The following is a 25,218-nucleotide window of genomic DNA, read 5'->3' as shown; positions in this document are numbered from 1 at the left end:
CCAGATAGCCCCTTTGAGTAGAGATTAGACTATGGTCTCCAAATTAGAGGGGTCACATCCAACAGGGTACTCACATTTAGACAGAATAATCAGTGGCTCAGCGATGGTATTCTCACCTGTAAGACAAAAGGCTTAGATTTGAGCCCCATTCTAGACAGCCCTGGTGAGTGGAGACAGAAGTATTACCTCTGAATGGTTGACAGTGGGGATACCTGCAGTGTGCCTTACTAAGGTCTTTAGCCTTTAGAAAGTACCCTCAAAAAACCATGAGTAAGGGAACAGGATGCCACCTCAGTTACTCTTCCTTGGTACGTGACTTTTGTGTGAGACTTGCGTTAGGACTTGCCATAGGATGGAACGCAACAGATGGACCAAAGATGGTAGGTACCGCCTGTAACCATCGAAATGTTGATGGTGCAAAATTTGGGTGCAACAATGAGTAAATATTTGGATTAGAATATGACTGCAATTTTAAGAGATAATGAATTGAGCTCCATGTTTTGGAGCTACTTAAGGTATCGATACAAACACAGAATATTTAGACAGCTATTATTTTAATGTATCAAGGTGAGAGTGCTTTATCTGAGCTTGTTGAAAATGCATCTAACAAAAATAGTTGCAAAGTAAGGTTGTGTATCATGTATAATGAGTTTTAGAAAACAAAAAAGCATTGGTGATAGTCAATAAGTGAACCTATTGTAAAACTGCTGATTTTATTTCACCATGTTGAAGTCACATATATAAAATCACAGAGCTTCATGAAAGGATATCTTCATATTAACCATATTTAAAGCATAAAATATGCAATATTCATCACCTTCTTTTGTCAAGTGTTTGCACATTATGAAAACAATTTGCTGATCTTTTTAGCAATATTGATATCAAAATATTTGTCAACCATGCAATCTGTGATCCCAAAGAAACTCAGAATGATTAGTATGAGCAACATCGCAATACCAATTTTGAATCCAGGAATCCTGAAAACAGAAATATACACAGTTTTTAAAAAGTCACAAAATCAGCTAACTACAATTAATTTTAAATATACTAAATGTTTCATTGTCCGTATTTTCCTATTTCTACTCACAATGCTCAGTGAGGACATTTATCAATTACTGTAGTCTAAGATGTTAACCGAACTCAGCCAGAAATATTGTCGGGGGTCAGGACAATTCTCTCCACTGCCCCTAGGCAGGGAAAGAGGGAAAAGTGCCAAAAAAACAAGATTAGTTTATTTTGCTTAACACTAAAAATTCCTCCTGGGGTGGAATTCAGGTGGGAATATCAAACTTGTCTGTGATGCAAGTCAGTAGGCAGCCCCTGGTCGCACACATGAGAAATGGTCACTGTGATGAGGCACCAGACCGCAGCCAGCATTCTACAATCTAAGGTATCAGCCTTGGTGAAATGATAGCACCTATAACCTCACCTATAACTCAGAAGGTTCTGGCTCAAGTCCCACTCCAGAGGCTCGAGCACCTAGCCTAGACTGGTGCTCCAGTGCAGCACAGGGGGAATACTGTACTGTCGCAGATGCTTTTTGGATAAGATGGTAAACTAGACTATCCTCAGGCAACTATCATATTTTTCCTAACATTATTGTGGGATACTTTAAAGCAGGCTTATGTGTGTGTGTTTATGGTTGTGTGCATGTGGCTAATTTAGTTAAACTAGAGATGGGTAGACTGCATGGTTTAAATTATTAAAGAAGTAAGGTGTAAACCAGACATTTGAAATGGAGATCAGTAAAGCTAGGGTGAGGCCAGTAGATGTGGTGTGAATGGAATTTGCATTTTTAGGTAAATGGGAGAAGTGGTTGATTTTCAAAGGGACATGGAAAATATTTACAACTGGCGGGATAAATAAGGTAAGGTTATTACGTTGATTTTTCCAAAAAGTGCTGGCCATAATGAGGACATGAAAGCCTTTTATATCCTGGGAAAATTAACTTCTAAAAACAAGTGGAAACAATGGGATTTACAGATCAAAAAGGAAAAATATATTTAAAGAAGGATGGAAGGCTGTGTGAGATGTGGCCATGTGAGATCTGGAAAGATGACTGTGTGAAACAGACTTGGTGAAAAAGCCTCTAGCCACCCTGCAGAAGTTTGCTGTTCCAGTAACCAAAGTTGCGTTAAAAGCTTTTAGTCCAGTGGGTACTTGTGGTAAAACTGCTGGATTACTTTATAAATTTGGAACCTATTTGGACTGTGCCTTAAAGGGGTGTGTAGTTGGGAGTCTGGTTAAGTAGAAATTTTGGGAACTGTTACAACTGTGTAACTGTAATCTTGTGTGTGTGTGTTTAAGTTTTTCTTTTGTTAATAAATGTTTTAATTGAATCCTTAAAATCTCTAAAGGTGGTAGTAGACTCATAATCTCTGACTTCAGTGCACAAGCCTTCTCGTAATAGATACAAATTGCAAAATCGTTGTGATAGCTTGGCCAAGTTTCCCTTGTGGATTTGGTCAGCCTGGCAAATACTGCCTGCCATATCATAACACTAGCCTCTTAGGTGAACATAAAGATTCCATAGCAACACTTGAAGAGAATGTGAGTTCTCCCATTGTGTCGGCCAATATTTATCCATCAACCAATAAATAAAAACATATGACATAGTCATTTATTTCATGAAACAGATGACCTAGTCATTTCTTTCATTGCTATTAGAGGGGCCTAGTTGAGCCCTAATTGGCTGCTTGATTTCCTACAAGTGGCAGCACTTCAAAAAGCACTTAATCGGCCGTAAATGCTTTGGGATGTCTTGGGGCCATGAAGGCACTAAATAAATGCAAATTCTTTCTTTACCCCAATGGCAACCAGGTCCTTTAATGTGAGGTCGGGCCTGTTGTTCCCACCTTCACACTCAGCCAAGGTATTTAACTTCCTTGAAAAAACTCAGCAGGTCTGGCAGCATCTGCGGAGAGGAACACAGTTAACGTTTCGAGTCCGTATGACTCTTCAATAGAACTAAGTAAAAATAGAAAAGAAGTGAAATATAAGCTGGTTTAAGGGGGGAGGGTGGGGTAGAGCTGGATAGAGGGCCAATGATAGGTGGAGATAGCCAAAAAATGTCATAGACAGAAGGGCAAAGAGGTGTTGAAGGTGGTGATATTATCTAAGTAATGTGCTAATTAAGGGTAGCAAGCAGGATAAGCAAGGTACAGATAGCCCTAGTGGGGGTGGGGTGGGGTGAAGGGAAGGGATCGAAATAGGCTAAGAGGTAGAGATAAAACAATGGATGGAAATACATCTAAAAATAATGGAAATAGGTGGGAAAAGAAAAATCTATATAAATTATTGGGAAAAAAAGGGGGGGGTCGGAAAGGGGGTGGGGATGGAGGATAGAGTTCATGATCTAAAATTGTTGAACTCAATATTCAGTCTGGAAGGCTGTAAAGTGCCTAGTCGGAAGATGAGGTGCTGTTCCTCCAGTTTGCGTTGAGCTTCACTGGAACAATGCAGCAGGCCAAGGACGGACATGTGGGCATGAGAGCAGGGTGGAGTGTTGAAATGGCAAGCGACAGGGAGGTCTGGGTCATGTTTGCGGACAGACCGAAGGTGTTCTGCAAAGCGGTCACCCAGTCTGCGTTTGGTCTCTCCAATGTAGAGGAAACCGCATTGGGAGCAGTGAATGCAGTAGACTAAATTGAGGGAAGTGCAAGTGAAATGCTGCTTCACTGTTTCTCCTTTCAAGTTTCAGTCTGTCTGCAAGCATGACCCAGACCTCCCTGTCCCTCGCCAATTCAACACTCCACCCTTAAACCAGCTTATATTTCACCTCTTTTCTATTTTTACTTAGTTCTGTTGAAGAGTCATATGGACTTGAAACGTTCACTGTGCTCCTCTCCGCAGATGCTGCCAGACCTGCTGAGTTTTTCCAGGTATTTTTATTTTTGTTTTGGATTTCCAGCATCCGCAGTTTTTTGCTTTTATTTAACTTCCTTGTTGTCACTTTCTTTGAGTGCAACTGGTGAGGGTGAAGGTTTATTTGTCCTTACCCAATAGGACAAGTTACACTTCCAGCTGGAGGGGGGCACATGCTTGTTACCTTCCATATTAGGGCCTTAGTTAGTCTGAGCTGTGTGGATTGATTTTCTATGAGTTCTCAAAAGGACTGTAGTGGTGCAGGAATTTGGACTTGACAACTAAGTACTTCATGCACAACATCAGATAAGTGGTTTAAGATCATGAAGGGCCATTACGTTGGGGTCAGTCACGTTCCCTTCTTCCTCTGCCCACCAGAAAAGATAGGGAGGAAGAAGTATTGCAGGCAGAATTAGCATTAATCTTTTTCATACAGTTCCAAACTGATGGTAAACAACAGGGGCCTGGGAACAATATACACATACGTGTCCTTTCAAGGGAGGTGATGTACCACATGAGAAAAAAAAAATCACTAAGAGAAACTTAAGCTCATACCTTCCCTTTGTTGACTCTGCATATCCAATAAAGTACATGTGCTGACCAAACAAGTAGATAAAACCAAAGACTGAGGCAACTTCTGAATGAAAGAAAGTCACAAAATATAAATTTTTGTAATTAAAATCATCCATTTGGTATATTTTACCAATGTTCTGATTGTTCCATTATTTCAGTAACCCAAGAACAAATACAGAGTTTGTTTTGCATGTTTCATTTAATGAGATATGCAATGATCCTGAAGACAGTTAAATTAGTTTCTGACTTTGGAGAACATATTCACTGAAATACAGCAATGATGTTTAGTCCTCAGGTAACCAGAGAACAAACTGAAGTTATAACTCTAGTGGGGAGGTGATGACATTGTGGTATTGTCGCTGGACAAGTTATCCAGAGACCCAGCATAATGCTCTGATAATGACCCGGGTTTCAATCCCACCACAGCAGAGGGTGGAATTTGAATTCAATAAAAATCTGGAATTAAAAGTCTAATGATAACCATGAAACCATCATCGATTGTTGTAAAAACCCAACTGGTTCACTAATGTCCTTTAGGGAAGGAAATCTGCTGTCCCTGCCTGGTCTGGCCTACATGTGACTCTAGGCCCACAGCAATGTGGTTGACTCTTAAATGCCCTCTGAACAAGAGCAATAAATGCTGGCCTAGCCAGCAACGCCCACATCCCATGAATGAATTTTTAAAAACTAAATTTTCCACATATTTTTATAGCAGCGATAGGGGTGCAATAACCAGCCTCAGCGTTTCCATGCAGGTCACTGGTCCACGGCGGCGGAAGTTTGGGGTTGTTGGGGGCTAGTGCAGGGTGGGGGAGGAGGAGAGCTAGAGAAAATGCACTCAGGTTTCAGCACTTGATCATGATCCAGCCACACCAGCTTCAAAATGACTCTTTATGGACATAAGGTGAGCAGTGGATTGGGCTAAACTGTGATACCTTCTTCAGTCAAGTAGTCAACCAAGACTCTTATTTTAGGTTCCCATATAAAGAATGGCTAGTTAAGTGATCTTCTGCTGACTCCATGGAGGAATACCCCAGCAAGGTTCAATACCTTTACAGGGCAAAAGAGAAGTAAGAATGGGCAGGTGAAGAAAGGGCAATGAAACAGTTTATACACTAAAATGCTACAGTTCTAGATGATGTCTTTAAAATAATTTGGCAAAATGACTTTTGAGGTAAGTTATTTATGATTGTCCAGCCTTTTACGAATCACTTCGGCTCTGGATAATGTCATGTCCTGAAATCAGACTGTTGAGGTAAACTGCTCGTGGCTGATTGACCTCATCTCCCTCCAGTCTAAATTCATCAAGCTAAAATAACCAATCAGCCTGATTATCCCCGAATTAGTTATATTGGAAAAACACCACAGGCAGAATTATCCCAGATTTGCACTAAGTGCAGTAGCAGGCGGGTAAAACAACATTTTAACCGCTGGCCGCAATAGCAGGTTTTCATGTCATATCATCCGAAGCCGCTGCTTATGTATTCCCAGGAAACACGCCCTTTCTATGGTGGGCGGGCTCGCATTCGCCTGCCAAGCCGTCATCTCGCCGCTTCATCAGGCCAGGCACCATATTTAAAGTACAGCCATGCTCAGTGCTTCCGGGTCAGGACTGCAGCAAAGAAGACATGGCCCCTAAAGGCAAGAAGGCTGCAGCTCTTGAGTGCCTTTTGGACGCCGTGGAGGCTCGCCGTGATGTCCTCTACCCCCACTCTGGCCGCAGCGGGGAGCAGCAACATTACCACTCCAGCTTGACAGGTGATGGCAGTGGTAGTCAGTGCCAATGCTGCACAGAAGAGGTTGGCCATCCATTGCAGATAGAGGATGAATGATCTCATCTGTGCAGCCAGGGTATGGCAACCATCTCACCCATCTGTCACACACATCCCTCATATCTCCATCTGGCTCCCTCCTCTGGAGACTGCCTTCTCAGCCCTCACCATCTTGAGGCCACTTGCACAGATCAACATCTGCCCCCACACACACCCTGCGATACCCTCCTTCCCCAGTACAGCCCTCATACTGTAGCCTCTTCCCTTGCCTGAGGCCACTTCTCCCCCTTCCCCAAGCAAGACCTTGCCCTACAGCCATTGAAAAGCCACCCCCACATATGGCTGATCTGGTAGTGAGAGACCTATCCATGAGCTCCCCTAAAAGTGATGTGGTGCTGTCTGTGAAGCCTGGTATTGAAGACTGCAAGTGCTGGCCAGAGCAAGGTAGGCAAATGAACCTTGAAGTCCCGAGTGAAATGCAGCCCGCCAGATGCATGTCGCTTATGTGCTGCTGTGGAACACATCGGCGTGTTTTCCCGCTGGCGTGGGCAGACGAGCTGGCGAGGGGATGGCGGTGGTGGGGGATGAGTCTTATAATGATAATGATGTATTGCAATGAGGTTCCCGACGTCCGATGGCAGGAAATGCCATCGGTGGGCTGAGCGGATGATCGCAAACTGGTTTCACGCCGTTGAGAAACCGATCGCACCATATTGTCCGCTCACATCGCCAAACACACCCAACGGCGGTGGGCACAGAAAATCCCGGCCCAAATCTCAAGGCTTCAAAGTGCAAGAGTCCAGCTTGTAGGGGCACATCAACAAAGGAAGGAAGGCTGCGATGGGAATAGGGCCTTCTAGAGGTAGACAGGATAGCACCACAGGTAACGATAGAGAAATGGCAAAAATAATTAAGTATTATTTCACTTTGGTGTTTGCTGAGCAAATCGACCAGGTAGACAAGACATTGAATGATGAGATGAGCAATGAGAAAAGTGCATTTAAAATACTAAAAAAAGATGCATTCCTGATCAAACTCAAAAAGGATAAAGCCCCTGGTCCAGTGAAATGCATCCACATATTTTAAAAGCAGAAGGAGCAGAGGCTTTCCTACACATATTTAATAATTCATCAGATAGAGGTATAGTTCCAGAAGACTGGCAGATAGCTAATGTAATCCCTATATTTAAGAAGGGAGACTGAATATGCCCAGCAAATTATAGACCAGTCAGCTTATCAACAGTGGTAAGAAAATAATGGAATCCCTACTAAAGAAGAGGACAGAAGAACATCTAGAAATGAAAAATACAATAATTAATAGCATGAATTTTAAAAGGGAAAATCTTGCTTGACCAACCTTATTGGCCAGAATATTTCCGTCGGTGATTTGGGGGCGGGGCCCGCTCACCAACGGGAAAATGATACGGGATGATGTCGGAAGGAGCCCCCGGCATCATCCTGGTCCCTTTAAATGTTCAGGAAGGCGGGCAGAGAGCGAAATTAGCTGTCCACCCGCCGACCTATCAATGGCCAATTGAGGCCATTGACAGGGTAATTAAAGTAATTAAAGGCCCTGCCCATCCAACCGTAAGGCTGGCGGGCAGGCCAGGAGCCCCAGTGGGCTTCTGATAATACATGAAACCCTATCCACTGGCGGGATGAGGTTTCATGTTCCTTTTAAAAAACTTTAATAAATGTAATGTGATATTCATTAACATGCCCCATCTTGTGTGACACTGTCACATGAGGGGGACATGTTAATAATATTTTTATTTTTCTATTTTTTAAGTTTTGTACGCTGTCACTAATCTCCCTGAGACAGCACCTAGTCTCAGGGAGCAGTGCGCTCTTTCACGCGCATGCGCGAAAGAACGAACTTTGACAGATGGGGATTCCCTCCCCCCCTGCACAGGAAGCGCATAGCACTTCCTGTCGGGCAGGCCGCTGGGCAGGACTTAATTGGCCCACCCACTCAAAATGGCGGCGGGCCCCGTTTCGGCGGTGGGGGTTGGCTGTCCGCCCGCTGCCGAGCCGGTGGGGCCCACACGCCCACCAAGGGCAAAATTCTGCCCATTGCATTTATTGAGGAGGTAACAGAGACAGTAAACAATGGTAATGCACTAGATGTAATTTTCAAAAGGCTTTTGATAAGGTGCCCCACAATGAATAAGAATGTGGACTCAGGGGACAAGTGGCAAAATGGATTGCTAGTTGGCTTCAGGGTAAAGTGCGGAATGGGAGTAGAGGGTAGTTATTCAGGGAGACAGAGGTGGGAAGTGATATTCCATAAGGATCAGTGCTGGACCACTAGTATTCACAATTTACATTGACAATTTGGACTTTGGAATTGAAAAGACAATTTCTAAATTTGCAGATGACAGCAGATTGGGAAGGGGGCACGGTTAGTCAATGCTAAGGACTGCAACAAATTACAGGAGGACATTAATAAAGTTGCAGACTGGGCAAATAATTTGCAAATGAAGTTCAATACAGATAAATGTGAGATAGTACACTTTTATAGGAAGAATAGGGAGATTGCTTATTACTTGGAAGGTACAAATCTAGGTGGAGTAGAGGAAGAGATCTCCGAGTACAAATACAATTAATCACTAAATTTGTGCCACAGGTTAGCAAGGTCATAAAAATACAAACCGATACTAGGCTTTATTTCTAGAGGATTGGACTGAAAAGTAGGGAAGTTATGCCAAATCTTTATTGAACGCTAGATAGACCACACTTCTAGAGTATTGCAAGCAGTGCTGGTCGCTATATTATAAAGAGGATGTAGAGGCACTGGAGAGGTTGCAGAGAAGATTTACAAAGATGATACCAGAAATGTGTGTCTAGGAAAGGATTGATGGGCTGGGTTTCTTTTCTCTTGAAAAAAGGCTGTGGGGTGACCTAATAGAGGTCTTTAAAATTATGAAAGGTTTTGTTAGAGTGAATGCAGAAAGAATGTTTCCTTTTGTGGGCAAGGACATAACTAGAGGCCATCAATATAAGATAGCGCCAAGAAATCCAATAGGAAATTCAGAAGAAACTTCTTCACCTAAAGAGTGGTGAGAATGTGGAACATGTACTACAGGGAGTGGGTGAAGCAAAGTATAGGTGCATTTAAGGGGAAGCTAGATAAACATATGAGGGGGAGATGAATGTCCAGTTACAATGATTGATTTAGATGAGGAAATATGGGAGGAGGTTCGAGTGGAGCATAAACACCAGCATGGACTGGTCGGGATGAAAGGCCTGTTTCTGTGCCATACGTTCTATGTAATCCTATATCATTGTATTGATTACAGGATCACAACAAATGCAGGTGATTGTAAGAGGTCAAAATTAAAGGTAAACCTCCAGAGGAGCAGAGAATACCCATTGGGTTTCAATTCAACTTAAGAGGAGTAATGGGGTAATACTGTTTCATTGCCAGAGAACGTAACTAAAATTAAATGTACACCAGATCTTTATGGGCTCTTATCATTTTCCTTGGCCTGTCCATTCTTACAAAAATAAATAGAGAGCTACATTTCAAACACTCAGCTACTGTTTTTATTTACAAATGTTAAGAATTTCTAGGGAGCAGAATTTGTAAACATCCATGGAATTCTGTGCACAAATAATTTTTTGATGGACTAATTGGAACTACATGCATAAGCTTTCACAAATAGAAAAAAAACTGCCTCAAAACCAAAATTATCATTTAATAACAACTTAATATTTCTATAGCACCATTAACAATGAAACATCCTACAGGTGCATTAAAAAACAAACTATGACATTGACCCACAGGAGGGGATTAGGTCAGTTCACCAAAAGCTTGGTCAAAGAAGTAGATTTTAAGATGTGTCATAAAGGAGGAAAGTGAGGTAGAGAGGTGGAGAGGGGTAGGGAGGAAATTCCAGAGCTTGGGGCCTAAGCAACTGAAGGCACAGCCGCCAATTGTGGAGCAATTATAATTGGGAATGCACAAGAGGCCAGAGTTAGAGGAGCACAGTTATCTCGGAGGGTTGTGGGTTGGAGGAGATTAGAGCAAGGGGAGGGCAAAACCATGGAGGGACCTCTAAACAAGGATGAGAATTTTAAAATCAAGACATTGTTTGACCAGGAGCCAATGGAGGTCAGCAAGCATGGGAATAATAGGGGAATAGGACTAGTTGCAAGTTAAGACAAGCGGGAGTAGAGATTTGGATGTCCTCAGGTTTACGAAGGTAGAATGCAGGAGACCAGCCAAGATTTAAGGATGATGTGCATGGACAGAGAGCCAGCACTGGGCTACACAGTCTCTTTCTGTTCTCTAGAACTCCATGATCTCTTGGTCTCTACTCAGCTGAGAATCAAAATTACTGGTCAAACTGATAACTTATTTCTTCACATCAACAGGTGAAGAGTAAATCATCAAATGTCAGTTTCTTAGCCAAGTCTGCTGCTGGAAGATGCAATGAATCAGTGGCTGAAATATAGGCACTCTCCAAATTCATCAACTGGGTAAAACTCTAATTGAAAATTTGGTTTGGTTTGCAACCTTGGTTTATGGCTGCCGTCTCTTTGGGCTGTCTCCTCGCACCATTCACCAGCCAAGATAGTGATCTGCAACCTGCAGAACCTGATCTCATATGAACTTGGCGTGAGAGTGAGAGACAGCATAAGCCCCTTGAGACGGTCCTGCAAATTCATTAAGATCATTGCTATTCTTCTATCTCAATTCCACCTTCCTGCCCTATCCCCAATATGCTTTAATTACCTCAGAAGGTGCAGCTCCGCGTGAGGGAGTGAGGAGATGCGAGAGAGAGAGAAAGAGAGAGAGAGAGAGAGATCATGTGTCAAGGAGAGATAGAAAGGGAATTGACCCAGACACTGATTTTTTTTTCCCTTCATTCATGTGAAAAAGTATCTCACCTCCCTTTCAGCAACCTCACTTCAAGCTAATCTTTTACAACCTCGCTCAAAGTAATTTTACATGAAACAATGACAAAGGCTTAACATTAAAATGTTATAATTACAGTCAATTGCTATGATGAATTCAATTGCACATGTAAATTTGATGGGTCACGAATTTGATAATAGATTCACAAATGCTTCAATTATTGATTCATTTAATGCTTCAATGTGAACGCCAGTACTAACAATCTAAGGATAGATTTTTATCTACCTTACAGAAGCCTCTCCTTGTCCTCAATTTTGGGCCATGCATCCTGCTGTCTGAACAGACCATCATCCTGTCACAATCTGGCCCTGAATAGCACTTCCTCCTGTCTCTCCATCAGCTTCACTGTGACGCAGCCACAAAACAAAGCTATCATACCCACAGAAGCCACATTAATATTCACATTAACAGGTACCAACAATCATGCCCTTCAATGTGGAAAGTCAGAACTGCAGACAAAATGTTGCACAGCAGGTTATGCATAAAGTTAGTAATGTGAGTGCTCATTGATTTTAGTATTGGTAGTATATTTGGTACAAATCTCTAGTTAAATCTCAGCCTGTTCATCATTCCCTTCTCAGCCCCTATTAACTCACTAGTGGTAAGTTTAATCAAGCTACAATAAACCTCAGGCATGCTTAGACTCTTGAAGCTAAAGCTTGGCACCTAAACAAATTGCTTGGAGTGAGATGTGCCACTTCATTCCTGGACCACGAGACTGAAAAGATTGTTATGTAAGCACATTCTCTTTTAATGGGAGGATAGCCATATTAGCTTGTTATGGACATATTATAGACACTTGCATATTATGGCAAATTTCTTACAACCTTATACAAAATAGGCTTAATTTAAATTCAAAAGTTTGGGGAAAAAAAAAATCAAACACCCAACCATAAATTTTTGAATTATTGACAGAGCTTTATATTATCATTTCTCATTGAACTGCACCAAACCCAAAGTCCTGTGATGCCTTGATTGGTGTGGTCCTGTGCTCCACACACTACAAAACTTCCAGGTTCAATCCCTGGCTTGTGCATAGGTAATCAGGGTGGTAGTGGAGTACTAAAACTAGCAAGTAAAACTAGCAACTAGCAATAACTCCCATGGTCAGATAACCTACACACACTGAGTGGTTCGGATCACGTATGTAGAATGGCCACCTGGATGTGGTATGTGAGAGCTTCAAGTGCGAGTGGAACTGTATCTCAGCATGAGTCAGAAACTTTTGTAAAAACTGCAAAATCCAGAACAAGGAAAGGGTGGTAAACAATCTTGATTAATACATTTTCCTAACCCTTGCAGCCGTGTTTATAATCTGCAACATTTAGTATTAAGATGGCTACCTGCTCAGAAGAGACTTTACATAATAATTCGGTAGGATAAAACAGAGAAAACTGATAAAATAAAGCACAACTCATTGTCAGTTTACTGTGGGTTTTGAGTACTGCACGTAGATTTTCCAATTTTGAAATATTCAAATAAAACAAGATATCCAAAACTCATTCATTCATTTCTAATGGGAAAAATCAAATGGGAAATTTTTGACACTAGAGATATTTGTTTTATTGATAGTTAACTGCTAAATGAGAAGGAAGTACACATTTATAACAACCTTTCTCACAATTATTCTGACCTTCCCAGATGATTCATTTGGTTTGTCTAACCACATCTTTAGGTTGAAATTCTGCTGTGCGCTACCAGTAATGAACATACTAATTCATTCCCATGAAATTAATCATTTTAGCTTTTTGAAACAAGAAATTAGCTCATTTGAGTTAAGAGCTTTATTAAAATGGAAAACAGAGGTATTTAATACAAATGCATTAATACATTCATCAATAATTTCACATAGAGCAATTAGAACCCTCCTTCTGTTTCCAGATCTCAATCTTCATGATGGAGGCAATGAATTTTTTTGCACTTCCACACTAGGGATACCATGACTAGGCAATGAAGCACAATCTTCCAACAGCTGTTGGCATCAAATGTGCCTAGACAAAGTACAGTATGGATAGATAAGAGTAGAATTTACCATACTCTATCCCAAAGTTCCCCAATTTCAGCTCTGTAACATTACTTTGTGAGCCATTTCCATCCCATATGTCAACCATCTCATCGGTTGAAATTGCCAGTGTTATGCTGAGCCTTGGTCATTGTTATCGCTGGATTTGAACACATGTTCCAGAGTGGAAATTTTGTTCTAATCTATATCACCAATTTTTCTCTTAATCCAGGGTCATAATTGAGACTCTTCCTCTTTACAACAATTTCTCTGCACATTTCCTAGTAAGCATCTATGATTGTTTCTATACTTGGGCCATTGTCAAGGAAACACAAGGGGCTGGATTTTCCCATTCTGCTGCGCAGCTGACCTGCATTAGGCGGGCTTTAAAAATGGCAGACAGAGCCAATTACAGCCCCCATTCCCATCGCCAGCATCTTAGATTGGCACGGGATAAGAGGGCGTGTCATGAGTTCACATCCAGCTGGCCAGATGTTGCAGGCTCAATTGCAGAAGTGAGCATTTTGGAACTCCTACAATTTTCATGGAGTTGGGACGGGTTTTGAAGGCAACCTAGTTCACACCAGCTCAGAAGTGCCATGAACAATGGGGGATCCCTGGTTTTGAGTAGGGAACTATACGACAGGTATGTTAAAATGATGTTCATGTCATAATGAAGGGATGAGGTTTCGTGAAGGGTTTATTAATGAAATAAAACATTTTGGAAAAATTAATGGACATGTCCCAGCTCATGTGACAGTTTCACATGAGGGGACATGGCCACAATTTTTTTTCCTTATTAAATTTTTCTGAACTTGAACTGATCTCCCTGAGGCATCTCCATGATTTCTGCTCTCTTTTGCGTGCATGCGCAAAAGAGCACAGGCCCCGGCTCAGGGAATCCCCCCCGGCCTGCACAGGGAGCGCACAGCACTTCCGGGTGTGCGTCACGCTGGGCAGGCCTTAATTGGCCGACCCACGTAAAATGGCGGCACAGACCCAATTGGGGGCGCCGATCAGGTTCGCATCCGCTCCCGCCTGCCCCCGCACAACCCCCCCAACGGGGGGATAATTCTTCCCTATATGTTTTTCATACTGTGATTAATGAAATGGCTTTGTTTTGAAAAGATAAGTGACTATTAAATTGAACAGCATTGTGAAGGTTTAAAAGCCTTAAGATGCATTAGAGCACATTATCCACTGGATAATGTGCCATTCTGAATTGTACAATATTGAAATTCTGATTTGATTATGTCAATTGTCCACTTTGCATTCATGTTTTCCTTGAATTTCAGTTCAGCCATCAGTTTCAAATTGCTGAGCTTCTGGTTGACTTCTAAGGTTTTAATCTATTCAGCTCTGGAGGTTTTGTTAACACAATTTTTCAATGGAATTACATTATGAATTGTTGGCTGAATTCCAAACCCATGACCGGATTCAGTTCAGCAGGAGTTGTTGACACAGCTGTCAAAAGGCACTGTGAGCTTCATTATATTGACAGATTTCTGAGCCGTTAAGAGCATTCTGGGTTTTTAAAAATGTATTTTGAAGTACTGTTTGCTTATTTTGGCAAATTTATGAGTCAGTCAAAGACTTCCTAAAATTATTATAGGGCTCATGAGTCCTGTATATAGTGGATACTGGGTGAGTGGCTAAGTGAGGGTGAGAGGGGTATGGGCAGGTATGGGTGTGAAGGGGGTGAGGGGTTTGAGAGGTCTCACACTTTTCTCTAGAACTGGACTTATGTCTCAGCAAACAGAGACCAGCCATTTAATCTGGTTGCCTTGGTATTTGCCCGTCTCCACCTCAGGCTTGTTGCAGGAGGCGGTGGCCCCGATGTCAGCCCGTCCTCACCATGAAAATAGCATGGGCGGGCACTGCTGGTCAGGAGGCAGTATCATGACAACGGGAAAACCCCTGATTCCTGCCTCCAAGCTGTATATCCTTCCCAAAGTATTCTGATCCACATTAACCCCTTCTTTTTGTTTTTCTCTTGGTGGTTCTGCTTTTGCTTTGGTACACTCCTTTCCAGTGTAATACATCCAGCAACAGCATCTCATCCCATTCTCAAATGGTTGACAGTAGAATCATCTTTGGTCCACTTTCATCTATATACTGCACAGAGTCAGCTTCCACATGTATGCCAATGTTATTGCTCCACCAATACCATTGTCAACTTCATCGCAACCGCTGTGCTGTTACACTCCTTGTCCAAAAAAAGTCACAGATGAGCTAAAACCTTCACAGTAGCCATCATTCTTGGCCCCACTGGCTCTCTATCTGCCTTCCCCATTGAATTCAAAAATCTTTGGTCCACAGCTTTTCCCCTTCATATCTTTGCCAGCCTTCCATGCCCTGCACTGCTCTAACCTTTGTATTCTACTTCCTCTGCCACCAATTTCAGAGTCTTTCGCCATCTTGGCCCTACTCCGTAAAAGTTTTACATTAAGCCTCCTCCGTGTGCCACCTTGGCTCAGTTGGTAGTGCTCTTGCTTCTAAGTGTAAAGGGTGTAGGCTCAAGCCTTATTACGGGTTAAACACACCATACAAAGTTGACAATCCAGTGCGGTGGAGTGCTGCATTTTCAGAGGTATTGGCCTAGATATTGATTTAGGACCAGGGGCAGAAGGCACATGCCAGGAGCTAGAATCCAGAGGCTCATCCAAAATTGGGCCGAGGGCCTCATCTTAATATTTTCCAAGAGCATTTGTTGGGAATCCAGAGGTGGCACATCCCAATCTCCAGAGTTCATAATTGTGCCAGCTACTAGACCAACAGCTTCTATAATGCTCATTGGGATGTGCCAAGAATGGGATAAGGTGCTATATAAACGCAAGTTTATTATTTCTTCTTCCTCCTTTCCACCTCTTTCCAGCCCTCAAATAATAAACTTTTCACCAACCTCTCCTTTCACTGCTCAGCAATCTTTCTTTTTAAGCTGCTTGGGATGTTTTACAATGTTAAAGATGCTATATAAATGCAAAATGCTCCATATTCCTCCTTTTGTCATTGCATTCCTCTCCTCCTCTCTATACATTTCTTTAATTTTTATTTCCCACTTTTGTCCTTGTATTTGATTTCTTCTTGAGCCCCATTTTTTTGAGTCTCCACATTATTACCTCCTTAATGTTTCCAGTTTCACTATAACTTGCTGACCAAGTCCTTGCACGCAAGACTCTGAAGTCAAGCAAGAGATAATCGTTGATCATTTTCGGAATATGCAGAAAACACAGCATAGCTGAACAGGATTTACCATATTTACTCTATATTTCCCTTTAGACAGGGCCTGGATTTTACCGTCGGCGAGTGGGGGCGGGGCCCGCTCGCCGAAGCATAAATTGACGCGGGGTGACATCGGGTGGAACTCCCGACGTCACTGCGCCCCATTTAAATTTCCAGGAAGGCGGGGGTGCAGCAAAATCAGCTGTGTGCCCACCGACCTGTCAATGTCCAATAGAGGCCATTGACAGATCAATTAACGTAATTAGTGGACCTGCCCGTCCAACCTTACAGGAGCCCGGGCGGGAAGTAGAAAAAACATGAAACCTCACTCACCGGCGGGATTAGGTTTCATGTAGGGTTTTAAAAATTTTAATAAACTTTTTTTGGAAATTATGAACATGTCCCAACTCATGTGACATTGTCACATGAGGGGACATGTAAGGAAATTTTTTTTTCTTCTATTTTTAATATTTTTGTAAGTAGAGGCGACCTCCCTGAGGCAGCACTTAGCCTCAGGGAGATGAGTGCGCTCTTTCGTGCGCATGCGCGAAAGAGTGCACTCTCGATTTTAGGCATTCCCCCCCGCCTGCACAGGGAGTGCATAGTGCTTCCCTACGGGCGTCACGCTGGGCGGGCCTTAATTGGCCCACCCACGTAAAATGGCGCCGCACCCACCCATCAACTTCCGCCCCCCCAACGGGGGGAAAAATTCAGCCCATAGGTTCCCATAAATCTTGCATGCCCTGTTAAAAGATGTTGTTTGATGTCAAAACACCAAGCAATTCTGCACAGGCCAATACATACACCCCACACCCTGGACAGTATGATTAAGTCCCTGCTTTTGATCCTGCAACACTGAAATGAAATGGAACTCTCTGATGGCTCAGTGAAAAATAATGTAACTGAACTATACGTGTGCCACAAGGTTCAGTTCATTTTTTGGACTAGGCTGTGCTAGCCAATCCAATTCAAAATAGCAGTCGGGGTGCTACAATCATTCTTGAGATGGAAGGCCTTCTGCTCTTGAGCACTATAAGGTGACCCCTGCTGTAACTGCCCCACATAGTGGGTGGCATTTCCTGGCCCCGCCCACCGCCAGGATCATCTGATCCCACCAAAACTCAGTGGGCTTTTGTCTGGGCTGTCACAACCCCCACGGTGTGTCCCGTCACGATGGGGCCAGAAAATCCTGGCCAGTGTCATTGAGTGAAGACTAGATCACACTCTGCAGTGGCTTCCCTCATGTTCAAATGGTCTGCAGCACTCACTATCTAGCTTCAAATATGAACAATAATCATCAGAGCAAGAGATACAAAGACAGAATCCATGGAACCATATTTCAGCAGCAACCTTCAGAAGAAGTCAGGAAGAAAAGCGAGAACAAAGAAAATGTAATTAGATGTAATGTGTTTTGATGATGAAATGTCTAAAAGTATATAAGTCAAACCTTAGATTATAATTTTAACATGCTCCAATGTAATTCTCTGATGTACTTCATAGAAAAGTAAAGCAAGAGAAATGCATGGTACCACACGACAATTTTAAAGGTTAATCTCTCCATCAGACTCCGTTAATTATGAAGGTTTTACAAAAGATGACAAAGAATTATGCCTAACCTTGACGACTTAGTTTGTATGTTAGTAACTGGAAAGGGGTCGTTATGCCTGACAGTCTTAGGAGCTGAATGAACTTGCCCTGTAGAATGACAAAATTGCTGGGCATCCTATGTTCAAGATGGTTATCTGCCGATGTTTATTCAGCTCTCAATATGCTGACAGGGCTCAGCAATCCCTCAATGAGATCAGCAGCAGCAGCCATCCTTTAAGTATGCAAGCATGCCTTCTAAGCAATGTAAGAATCATTTGCAAGCTTTTATACTGAGACAATATCCCTTTTATGACAAAACGGCAATTTCAGTAAGTTTGCTTTTGCACATCCTCAAAGGTTCCTGGTCCCAACTATGCTTCAGTATGAGCTTAGGCAGTGAGATTTGGCAGGATTTTAGATCATGGCAGCATCACAAGTGAGACTGATCCTGCCTTTGTCTGATGGCCATACGTGTACTCATACAGGTGGGAATCACTGAACAGAAATCAGGATGAGAAACCCTGGCCAATTTTTCCCACCCTAGCTCAGGCGTACTGAGGCTATTAATAATGGTCAATTGATACCTGGGCTGAAATCTGCTAAATCAGCACTGGTCAGGGAATGAACCTTAAGCTGTCAGCACTATACAGCTCAGCATCACACTGGCCGGTGCATTTATCCAATGAATCATTTTGGGAACTGGGGAAAATGTAGAGATTCAACTTATTTTATCCCTCGTTTGGTCTCCATACTACACTATTCACTGCAGACCTCTGCAATGCTGTTGCAGAATAGGTTACCAGGAGGTAGAAGGAAATGGCCAAGAGTCACTTCTTAACCTCGCTATAAAGGAAATGATGGAGCCAGTGTTTAACCTAGACCCCACACTGTCACTGAAATTAGCACTTTATTATGTCATGCAAGCAAACTGACTATATTGGAGTCTCAATGCAATGCATTCAGGAGGTTCACTTTTTAAAGCATTACTGCTCACCTTGGTTGAAAAACAATCCAGAAGTCCACAATACAACCAAGAACAGAGGATAGAATTCATTCAAGTTCTGCCTGTGTGGATTCAAACATATAATGAACATGAAATCATTAACAGAGGCCACTTTCAAAAGACATCTCATTAAAGTTGCTTAAACAGTCAACTTTCTCCCTTCCTCTCTTGAAGGCTGAGAATTAGTCCCATGCAGTTCTAATGAAAGGTCACAGACCTGAAAAATAAATTCTGCTATTTTCCCCCTCCCCAGATGCTGCCTGACCTGATGAGTATTTCCAGCATCTTCTGTTTTTATTTTATATTAGTTCCACAGGCACAGGCTGTCCTCTGGTACTTCACTGTTCTTTACATGAGCCTAAAAACACCCGAGCAGTCTATTTAGGAGAGTAAAGAGGCAAGGGGTGGAACTGAAATCCTGTCAAGCCGGATTCAGACCTCACCAAATATACATACGTAGGTAAAAGCAAAGTGCTGCGAATGCTGGAAATCTGAAACAAAAAACAAAAATAGCTGGAAAAACTCAGCAGGTCTGACCGCATCTGTGGAGAGGAAGACAGAGTTAACGTTTTGAGTCCATGTGGCTCTTCATCAGAACTGCTGAAGAGCCATACGGACTCGAAATGTTAACTCTGTCTTCCTCTCCACAGATGCCGTCAGACATACATACATAGGTGACGGTTACTGGATAGTGATCAGAAACAGGAGCTCTGGCTGATTTTTGTACTTCTGGGATACTCATATCAAGTGTAACAAGGGAGAAGCTTTTTTTTATGAAGCACAGTCAAGCTATAGTGGTGGTGGAGTGTTACAGTTCATTCAGGGAGTCCAGGTTCCAGGGGCAACATGCACTTTCTACATGCACATTGTAGTCTGGAGCTTTCTGGGGTGATGGTAGAGGCTCCAATGTTCTTTCTATCACATGGCTGACCAGGAATCTCTCCCACTCTTACAGCCTGCCATTGGTGTTTGTTGGAACGATTTGCCGGTTGATACTCAGCCTGTAACGAGCGCACCTTCCTTGGCCATCGGGTCATGGAGCAGGACTCGAACCCAGAGTTTCTGGTTCAGAGGAAGGGCCACTACCCACCGCACCACAAAATCTCCTCGATCAAACTATAAGGAGTGGCTTCCTTTACAGCAGTTTTCAGAACCTCATGCGACAAGTTTAGCTGGGAAAGGGCAAAGTTCAAAACCTCCGACTGATATTTGCACTCTGATATCTTTAAGGTTGCAATGCTCCCTTAGGGAAAGATGAAATGTAGCAAAGTTTTGCCACCTCACTCACATATAGAAAAGGAAAGGGGGTTCTCAGGTTACTCATGTGGTTCTTTTTTCTATCAATCAATTGCAAAATCCAAACTTTTTTACTATCCCACATCTCCTACATAGCAGGCAGCAATGAGGTGGGGAGAGAGGAAAGCCAATACCAAGAAATAACCATTTTAGAGAAGCAGTTTCATTCTCCCTAAAACATTATTAGTTTGAGGGGAGGTGTCACATTTACATCAGATATCCTGTTCCTTCACCAGGAATTAAGTCACTCTCAGGTGAAAATGTTGCTGCTTCTTGTTTTGAAGAGGATGATTAGTAGACTTAAACGATTTTAAGCTCTTTTAAAAGGGGTTAACTAAGACCAAGGTTTCCACTCTGATCCCTACTGCTTTTGCTGGAAAAAGTACTTATATGGATGTCAGGTAAGGATAGGGTCGGGCTCGATTCTGAGGGCCTCCACAGATAAATAGTCTAGGATCAGATGTGAAGAGTGGACATTTAGGCAATGTGCTCAACAGCTTCCAGCACCCAGTAGATTGTTATTTCAGGACAAGTCAGTGGATTGAGAGAAAGGAGAGGACAAAGAGAATTTATTCACCTTGATGATCTGTAGTGTTAATTTGTGCCTCTGTTATTTGAGTGAGCAGCCATCACAATACAATTACACACAAATGATTCATGTTCATGTGAAGTCAAATCTTGTGTTATCTAAAGAAATGCTCTGAATTATTTACCAGTACCATATCATTATATGGATATGCCTCAATTAAGGTAAGGGACTGACTGACGTTAATTATTGGCAATCAAAGATTGTAACTGTAAGCAAATAAAACCTCAACTTTTTTCCTACTTTTGAGTGGAATACTATTTTACCTACACAGGAACAAAAAAGACGGTTCTCTCTCAGGGTTTTATAAAAACTGCTACAACGAGGTCTCAGACTGAATACAACTTCTGCCTCCTGTTCAATCCCAGGGGCGGGAGACCGGGGGCGGGGGGGTGGGGGGCAGGGGTGGTACAAGGGGGGTGGAAAATTACCCAGCACCCGATCTAAAAGTCAGCTGGCACCTCACCAATGTGATATCCGGCTGCCTTACAGTGATAACATGCTGGGGGCAGCCTTAATTAGTGCAGAGTGGGACCTCTGCCCCTCGGGGACAGGAAATCCCACCCTGGAGTACTGCCAGCCAATCTGTGTCAACAGTGCCAGAAGACAATAGTAGCCACCACTAGCACTACAGCCAGTCCTCACAAGTAAGTGAAGATGTCTCCTGGACTTCAGGCGAGTCCGGGGATATTGGGCGGACAGGTTGAGAGCCTCCAGTGATGCAGGGAAGGGTGGGGGGTGTTTAGGTTAGAGAGGCCCATTGGGCACAGAGGACACCCCAAAAGGTGCGATCCTGAGATGCGCTTCCAACCTCAGATTTGTGTCACCACTAAGGCCACCTTTTCCAGCTCGAAAGCCCATCTCAGGGTCACTCCATCCTTCCCGTGCCATGAAAACTGATGGGCTGCCTGCTTTACTCCTGCCTTCCCCTGCAGACTGTAGAATTGAGGCAGAGGTGGACTGAGGCCCATAAATGGCAGTTAACTGTTCACTTATGGACCTCAATAGGCCTACGGCTGGGAGGGTTACCTGATGCCTTACCCGCCCTCCCATAATGTGTGGGGCAGATTGGGGGTGGGCGGGAAGATGGCAGACTGGCCATCCACTTTATTTTACAAGCCACCCATCCCCTCCCGTCTTCAAATACCCTGGCGGGGGCCTGTAAAATTCACCCCATACCTTTTACATCAGAAAGACTAACTACTTCCATCTCCTCAACCCCAGCCCAACTGTCACTGAAATCCTCTTCTGTGCCTTTGTCCATTCCAGACTCAAGTATTCCAATGCTCCCCTGGCCGGACACCATCCTCCAAAACTTCATAAAAAACTGCTAATATCTCATCCAATAACCCGTCTAACTCTTTTTTGTTGTTGTGCGCAACCTATTCCTTTAAGGGTGCAGGGCCTTTAAATTATTTTCTGTGGCTGTGCACGTGTGGTAACTTAAAGGGACCAACTTGCACTCATCCTAAGTGGGAACTTACAGGTTGCTGCACGGCCATGCAGTTTAAAGGGAACATTGATCTTATCCTGTCCTCTAAGTCCCTCCCTTTAACCACCTCCGCTCACACACCCCTTACCACCCCTAGTAAGAGAAAAGCAAAAAACTGCGGATGCTGGAAATCCAAAACAAAAACAAAAATAAAAATAAAAATACCTGGAAAAACTCAGCAAGTCTGACAGCATCTGCGGAGAGGAACACAATTAACGTTTCGAGTCCGTATGACTCTTCAGCAGAACTAAGGAAAAATAGAAGAGAGGCGAAATATAAGCTGGTTTAAGGTGGCGGGGGGAGGTGGGACAGGTAGAGCTGGATAGACGGCCAGTGATAGGTGGAGATTGCCAAAAGATGTAAGATGTTGGCCAGTCCAGCTCCTAAATCGGTCTGTCCTTACAGTACCATGGGGTATTTTATCTTCGGCAATCACACCACATAGATAGCCTACTGCCAACTCTAATGTAGCAAAGTGTCACTGAAAAGGTAGCAAAATTCATTTTAAAAATTCATTAAAATTTCCAGTAATACAATTTCCTTGAATTTTCCTGTGCTAGGGAAGTGGAGTGTGGAGGGGAAGGATGAGGAAGAGAATCTGCCATAGATCCAGCTCCTGATTGCCATCCACTGCGTCTCCGACCCAAATGGAAAGTATGTGCACATGAAGATGTTGGTCAGAACAAGATCGGGCTCAGCAATAACAACTTATAATTATATAGTGCCTTTAACATAATTAAACGTCCCAAGGCACTTCACAGGAACATTACACTGTATAACAAAGCATGACACCAAGCCACAAAAGGAGATATCAGGTCAGGTGACCAAAAGCTTGGTCTAAGAGGTAGGTTTTAAGAAGTGAGGTAGAGAGGTGGAGATGTGTAGGGAGGGAATTTCAGAGCCTGGGGCCCTAGGCAACTGAAGGCATGGCTGCTAATTATGATTGAGAATGCACAGTTAGAGGACTGAAGATATCTCCGAGGTTGTGGGGCAGGAGATTACAGAGATAGGGAGGGGCAAGGCCATGGAGGGATCTGAAAACAAGAATGAGAATTTTAAAGTCAAGACATTGCTAGACTGGGAGCCAATGTAGTTCAGCAAGCACAGGGGTGACAGTGGACAGGACTTGTTGTGAATCAAGACATGGGCAGAGCTTTGGATGACCTCAAGTTTACAGAGTATAGAACATGGGAGACCAGCCAAGTATGTGTTGGAATAATAAAGATAACAAAGGCATAGATAAAGTTTCACCAGCAAATGAGCTGAGATGGGTGAAGTTGAACAATGTTATAGAGCTGGAAAAGGTGGTCTTAGTGATGACACAAATATGAGGCCGGAAGCTCATATCAGCATCAAATGTGACACCACGGTTACAAACAGACTAACTTAACCTCAGGCTGTTGCCAGGGAGAGGGATGGAGTTCGTAGTTAGGGAACAGAGATGGAGCAGGGACCAAAAACAGTGGATTCCGTCCTCCCGATAGTTAATTGGAGGAAATTTCTGTTCATCCAGTACTGGATGTCGGGTAAGCAGTCTGATAATTTAGCAACAGTGGAGGAGTCGAGAGAAGTGCTGGTGAGGAAGTGCTGGGTGTCGTCAGCACACAAGTGAAAACCTACACTATGTCTTCAGATGATTTCACCAAGGGACAGCACGTAGATGAGAAATAGCAAGGGGTGTCCAAGGATAGATCCTTGGGGAACACCAGAGGTAATGGTGTGGAAGAGGAAGAGAAGCCATTGCAAGTGATTCTCTGGCTATGACTAGATAGATAAGAATGGGAGCAGCTGAAAGCAATCCCCACCCAGCTGGATGACAATGGAGGGGAGGAGGATTGTGTGGCCAACGAAGCCAAAGACTGCAGACAGGTCAAGACAGGCTCGGCTGTGATGTGCTCCACGGTTAAATAGCTACTCAAAATTTACTATCGAGGCTCATTAATCAAGAATAGATGTGGGTAGCAGAAATTTGCCATGGTACTAAATAACAACAAGAGTCAACAGCTTCAAGAACGGAAGATAAAAAGATTAAAAATACAAGTGGTTATTTACTTCATGCAATTGAAAATGTATCTGCAAGTTTGTTGTTTCTAGGAGAGCAGATGACTCACAGGAGTGTGACTGTTTATGGGATGCTTACGGTTGTAATGGCTATCAAATACTGGCTCTTCCTTACCCAGTGTGGTTCAACCTGAGTTGTTGGGAACTCCAAGGTTATAGTTCTGAATGGACATAGTTGTGAAATAGCGAAGCTGCTTTGAAAGCTTTTGTGGTACAAATCTGGCTCTTCCCCTGGGGTAACCATAAGACCATAAGGTGTAGGAGCAGAAGTAGGCTATTCAGCCCATCGAGTCTGCTCCGCCATTCAATGAGATCATGGCTGACCTGATAATCCTCAGCTCCACTTTCCTGCCTTTTTCCCATAACCACTGATTACTTTACTGATTAAAAATTTGTCTATCTCAGCTTTGAATATATTTAACAACCCAGCCTCTACAGCCCTCTGCAGTAAAGAATTCCACAGATTCACTACCCTCCGAGAGAAGAAATTTCTTCTCATCTCTGTCTCAAATGGTGATCCCTTTACTCTGAAATTATGCCCTCTAAACTCTCCCACAAGGTGAAACAACCCCTCAGCATCTACCCTGTCAAGCCCGCTAAGAATCTTATATGATTCAATAAGGTCACCTCTCATTCTTCTAAACTCCAACAAGTACAGACCCAACCTACTCAACCTCTCCTCATAAGAAAATCCCTCCGTACGCAGGATCAACCTAGTGAACCTTCTCCGGACTGCGTCCAATGCCAGTATACCTTTCCTTAGATAAGGAGACCAAGGCTGTTCACAGTATTCTAGGTGTGGTCTAATAGTGCCTTATATAGTTTTAGCAAGACTTCCCT

At 43.1% G+C, this 25,218-nt stretch overlaps 1 protein-coding gene across 2 annotated transcripts in view; it reads right to left on the bottom strand.

Moving 5' to 3' along the window:
* Positions 1-608: 608 nt before the first annotated feature.
* Positions 609-25,218, bottom strand: part of mgst2 (microsomal glutathione S-transferase 2) — a 43,091-nt gene continuing 18,481 nt past the window's right edge. Inside the window, exons 3-5 of one of the 2 annotated variants that reach the window (XM_078538897.1) lie at positions 18,935-19,005; positions 4,420-4,501; positions 609-977 (exon numbers count right to left, since the gene is read on the bottom strand). In XM_078538897.1, the coding sequence (XP_078395023.1) occupies positions 842-977; positions 4,420-4,501; positions 18,935-19,005 (289 nt within the window). In that variant the 3' untranslated portion in view covers positions 609-841. The remainder of the gene's footprint in view (positions 978-4,419; positions 4,502-18,934; positions 19,006-25,218) is intronic. The other variant, XM_078538907.1, reaches the window with a different exon arrangement.

The sequence above is a fragment of the Cetorhinus maximus genome, chromosome 1 (genome assembly GCF_964194155.1).
Source record: "Cetorhinus maximus chromosome 1, sCetMax3.hap1.1, whole genome shotgun sequence".
NCBI lineage: Eukaryota > Metazoa > Chordata > Chondrichthyes > Lamniformes > Cetorhinidae > Cetorhinus > Cetorhinus maximus.
This window is presented reverse-complemented; position numbering and strand designations above follow the sequence as displayed.